Below are 4881 nucleotides of genomic sequence, written 5' to 3'. Positions count from 1 at the left end.
CTTCTCTTTCCTTCCTGTCCCTCTTCCCTTCCTCCTCCTCCTGACCACCCTTCCCTTCCCTCCGTCCCTTCCCTCCCTCCTCCAGTCCCTCTGTCTCTCCCTTCCTCCATCCCTTCCAGCTTCCTCTGTCCAGTCCCTCTCCTCTCCCTCCTTCCGTCCCTTCCTCCTCCTCCTCCTCTGACCCCCTTCCCGTCCATCTTGTCCCTCCTTCTCCTGACCCTCTTCTCCATTCTATCCTTCTCCTTCCTTTCCTTTCTCTTCTTCTTTCTTCTGACCCCCTTCCTTTCTTGTCGTCTCCTTCCCCTCCTCCTTCTTCCGTCCCTTCCTCCTCCGTCCTTTCCCTCCTTCTCCATCCTTCTCCTCTCTTCCTCCTGATCCCTCCTTCTCCTTTTTGTCTGTCCCCTTCCTCCTCCTCCACCCTTCCCCTCCTTCCTGTCCTTCTCCTCCTCTCCTTCTTGACTCCTGACCCCTTCCTCCTTGTTCTGACTCCATCCTTCTTCTTCTTCTGTCCCTTCCTCCCTCCTCCTCTTCTCTTCCTGACCCCTTTCCATATCTTGTCCGTCCTCTCCTTCCTTCTCCTGTCCCTTCCCCTTCTCCCGTCCTTCCTTCCGCCCACCTCCTTCTCCTGACCCCTTCCAATCCATCCCTTCCTCCTCTCCTTCCATCCCTTCCTCCCTTCCCCTTCCTGTCCCTTCCTTCCTCTTCCCTCCTTCCTCCTGACCTCCCTTCCATGTTTTACTGTCCCCTTCCTTTCTCTTCTCTTCTTCTGTCCTTCTTCCTCCTTCTTCCACCTGTCCCCCCTTCCCTTCCTCCTTCCTTCCTCCTGATCCTCCCTTCCTGTTTTTACTGTCCTTCCTTCCCTTCTCCTGTCCCCTTCCTTTCTCCCTCATCCTGATCCTCCTTCCGTCTTGTCTGATCCCCCTTCTCCGTTTCTCCTCCAACCCCTTCCTCCTTCCTTCCCTTTCTTCCTCTCCTTTTCTTCCTTCCGTCTTACCTCCCTACCCTCCCCTTCCCCTCCGTCCCTTCTTCCTCCTCTCCTGTCCTTCAACTCCTCCTTCCGCTCTGTCCATCTCCTTCCTCTCCCTTCTTCGACCCCTTCCTCCCGTTTCTGTCCACCTCCTCTCCCCACAAAACTCCTCCTCACCGCTTCTGTCCCTCCCTCTCCTTCCTCCTGTCCCTTATCCTCCTTCTGATCCTCCTCCTGACCTCTTTCTTCCTTATCCGTCCTTCAAAGAGCCCTCCCTTCCAAGATGAGCCTGATCCTAAGAGCGTCAAAAGTGAGCTGAGCTGATCCCTTCCTGTTCTTCTCCTTCCCTTGACTCCCTTCCCGGTTCCTTGTCCCTTCCCTCCCCCTTCTCCGTCCCCTTCCTCCTCCCTCCGTCCTGCCCCCCTTCCTCTCTCTCTTGTCCGTCCCTTCCCACCGCCTTTCTGTCCATCCGTCCCCTCCCTTCCTTCCTCCTGTCCCTTCCCTTCCTCCTTCCTGTCTCCTGTCCTCCTCCTTCTTCTCTTCTCTGACCCCCTCCCCTTCCATTTTGACCATCTCCTTCTCCCGTTTCCATCCGCTCCTTCCCTCCCCTCTCTTCTCTCCATCCTCCTCCTTCCTCCTCTGAAACCTCTTCCTCCTCCTTCCTGACCACCCTCCTCCTGTTTTTCTCCTTCCCTGTCCTCCTTCCTCTGTCCCTTCCCTCCCTTCCTCGTCCTCTCGACCTCTCATCCGTCCCTAACCCCCCCCTGTCCTTCTTATCCTTGTCCTTTCCTCCTCCTCCTATCCCTTCTCCTGACCCCCTTCCTGTCCTGATCCCTTCCAGTCGTCCTTTCCTTCCTTCTCCTGTCCCTTCCTTCCTTCCTTCCATCCTCTTTCCTTCCTCTTCCTTCTCCGACCCCCTTCCCACCCTGTCCGTCCCTTCCCTCCCCTTCCCCTGTCCCCTCCTCCCTCCTTCCAGTCCCCTTCCTCCTCCTCCTCCTCCTGACCCCCCCTTCCCGTTTTATCCGTCCCTTCCTCCTTCTTCTGTCCTTTACCTTCTTTCTCCCTCCTTGACTCCCTCCTGTTTTTACTTCATCCGTCTTCTTGCGGCTCTCCTCCCCTTTCCCTTCCTGTCCGTCTCTGTTTGTCTCCCCCTTCCTCCCTTCCTTTTTCCCTTTTTTCCCCTTCCAGGTTCCCTTTCCTTCCCCTCCTGATCTTTCTCCTTCCTTCTATCCCTTCTTCCTTCTGTCCCTTGTTCTTGTCTCTCCCTGTCCTTCCTTCCTTGACCCTTCTCTTCACCTCCGTCCTCTTTTCCTTTCCTTCTTCTTTGTCCTTCTTCTTTTCTTCTCTGATCTTCCTTCCTGACCCCTTATCCGTCTCTTTCCCTCCTGTCTTGTCTGTCCTTCTTCTCCCCCCTCCTTCCTGACCCCTCCCTTTCCGTCCTTTCCCCTTCCCTCCTCCTTCCTCCTTCCTTCCTGTCTCTTCTGACCCTTCTCTTCTGTCTCTCCTTCCTTTTTCCTCCTTCTTTCCATCCTTCCTCAGGCAGAAAAAACACACCCTTGGGCTGGTAGACCTCAGATCTGAAAGCAACGTGCTGTATCTAAACCACTTCTTCTTAGAGGTGATTGCAATGAGCATTCCATGGTATGTCTGAATGCCTCCTATTTGGCTGGGGGGACTAGAGGGGTGTCCTGGCTGAGGGCAACTTTTCTGATTGGGGGGTAGTTCCCTGGCAGGCCTCAGGATTCCCCTTATTGTCTCCCACTCATCCATCCCTATATCCCTCCATGCTAGCATTTTCCCTTCTTTCTTCCCCCTTCTTTTTCCTCTTTTTCCCCTTCTTCCCTTCTCTCCTCCTCCCTTTTTCCCTTCCCCTCCTTCCTCCTCCCTCCCTTTCCCCTCCTCCCTCTTCCCTTTTTCTTCCTTCCCTCTTCCTTCTTCCTTCCCTCCCTCCCCCCTTCTCCCTTTAGTCCTCCTTTCCCTTCCCTTCTTCTTTCTCTCCTCTCCTTCTTCCTTTCCACATCCTCCAATCCTTTCTCAATCCCTCCTCTCCTTGTCTCCTCCCTTCTCCTCCCTCCCCTTCCCAACTCCTATACATTCCTCTTTCTCTCCATCTCCCCCCATCCCAACTCTCTTCCTTCTCCCTCTTCCTCTCCCTCCCCTCCCCTCTCTCTCCCTTCTTGTTTCCCTCCTTCCCTCCCCCCTTCTCCCTCCCTTCTCTCTTCATCCAACTCCTTACTTCCTTTTTTCTTCCTTTGTCCTCCTTTCTCTTTTTTCTTTTTTTATCTCTCTCTCCTCCCTTTCTCCCTCCCCCTCTTCTTCCTCCCTTTTCCCTTTCTTTCTTTCTTTTTCTCTCCTCCTTTCTCTCTCTTTCACCCCTTCCTTTCTTCCCTCGATTTCCTTCTTCCTCTCTCCCTCCCTTCTCTCCTTGCATTACTCCGGCTTTTCTCTCTCTTTTTCTCCCTGGGTCTCCTTTCCTATTTTCTTTTTCCCCTCCTCCCCTCCCCTTCCTCCATTTTCTCTCCCTTTTTCTCTCCCCCTTAGGGGGACCCCCCACTAAAGTCTCAATTCATCCTGAGCACAACTGCCCCCCCCCTTTCCAGGGTTTCTTCCAACCCCCTTCTAGAGGCCCCACCTCCCCGGTGCCTGAGGACCCCCGTCGGCACAACCTGTTCTTGCCTGGGTCCGAGGGGGGCGGAGGTTGGCAGCCCGCAAGGCGACCAGTAGTGGGACTTGCGCGACTTCTCGGGGAGGCTGGCTGGGAAGAGATCGGATAACCGAGGCATGTCCACCCTAATGTGCCCTTCCCTTAGCCTGAGGGAACCGTCTGTAATCCGTCGATCGAGAAGGGAGTAGGATAGAGGAGTCTCACCAGGGTCCATCCCAGGTTCAGGCGGCCGAATGTATGCAGGAGCTGAGCGTGAATGAAACAGAGCGCCCAACCGAAAGAGATGTGTTGCAGTGAGAATGACAGCATGAGCCACACGGTGGGACGGAGGGCAGCAGCAAACACACCAGCTGGCAGTACCTGAGGGCGATGCAGCTGGGGAGGGAAAATAGTCTGGAATGGCTGACTGGTGGAAGATGTGATCGGGAACACGAGGATTTATGAAGTGATGGAGTCCTGGAGTGATGGATGGTTCCAATTGAATTTGAGTGGAGGGGAAAGCCTGGACGGATACCACAGGCGTGGGAAGGATTGGATGATGGAGGTGGATCCACCCAGGCCCAGCTGGACAGGCGGGAGGACGCCAGTGACCAGATCGCTCTTTCTGATCCACGACTTCTAGTCTCAGCGTTCTTCACGTTCTCGCCTCTTTCCCTTCTGAGAACCCCTGGGGATGGCCTGGTATGCTCATTTGGGAAATGCTGGAGGCGCCAAGTCGCTAATTCATGTTGGGGGTTCAGCACTAGTAATCCTGATGACTGATTCCAAGAATTGGCTCCTGATCCATGAACTCCTAATCCGCAGGAAGTGAGGGACCTGCCTGAGTAATTGCTGAGTCGTCTCCTAGACCACCCCTTGACCCGAGGGGTCCAAACAGGAGGGTCCCACACTCCTCTCGGTCAGAGGAAATGGCCGCCAGACTCTTCCCAAAAGCCATCCCAACCTATGGAACTGTCGACTAGGAGTTCGGTTGAATCTTGGGACATTCTCTTCCTAGGCCCACCTCTTAACCATTTGCTTCCGCAGGAGTTACCCTTAGACCCGTTACAGTTTGGCCATTAAACCCTTGCGACTAATTGCAGGCATTTCGCCATGCCTTAATCCATACCGTGCCTCCGGTTCCCACTTGAACTGTCCTGCACTCTAATCCGTTTATTTTCTTTCTTGACAGGATCCCCAAACCTGGCCCACCTGGTTCGATGCCTAACCTCTGTACTCCACCACTTGCTTATGTCAGATTCGTCATCCT

General features: G+C 54.6%; 1 protein-coding gene across 1 annotated transcript in view; it reads right to left on the bottom strand.

Moving 5' to 3' along the window:
- The window catches only part of LOC148129197 (asialoglycoprotein receptor 1-like), a 27842-nt gene extending 23273 nt beyond the window's left edge, over positions 1-4569 (bottom strand). The window contains 1 exon segment of the mRNA XM_087946176.1: positions 4453-4569. Coding sequence (XP_087802302.1) covers positions 4453-4569 — 117 coding nt within the window.
- Positions 4570-4881: the final 312 nt, after the last annotated feature.

This window comes from Notechis scutatus, chromosome Z (genome assembly GCF_049901735.1).
Source record: "Notechis scutatus isolate UNSWTSFEM ecotype Mainland chromosome Z, rNotScu1.2, whole genome shotgun sequence".
In the NCBI taxonomy this organism is placed as follows: domain Eukaryota; kingdom Metazoa; phylum Chordata; class Lepidosauria; order Squamata; family Elapidae; genus Notechis; species Notechis scutatus.
Note: the sequence above shows the minus strand (reverse complement) of the source record. Positions and strands in the feature narration are given on the sequence as shown.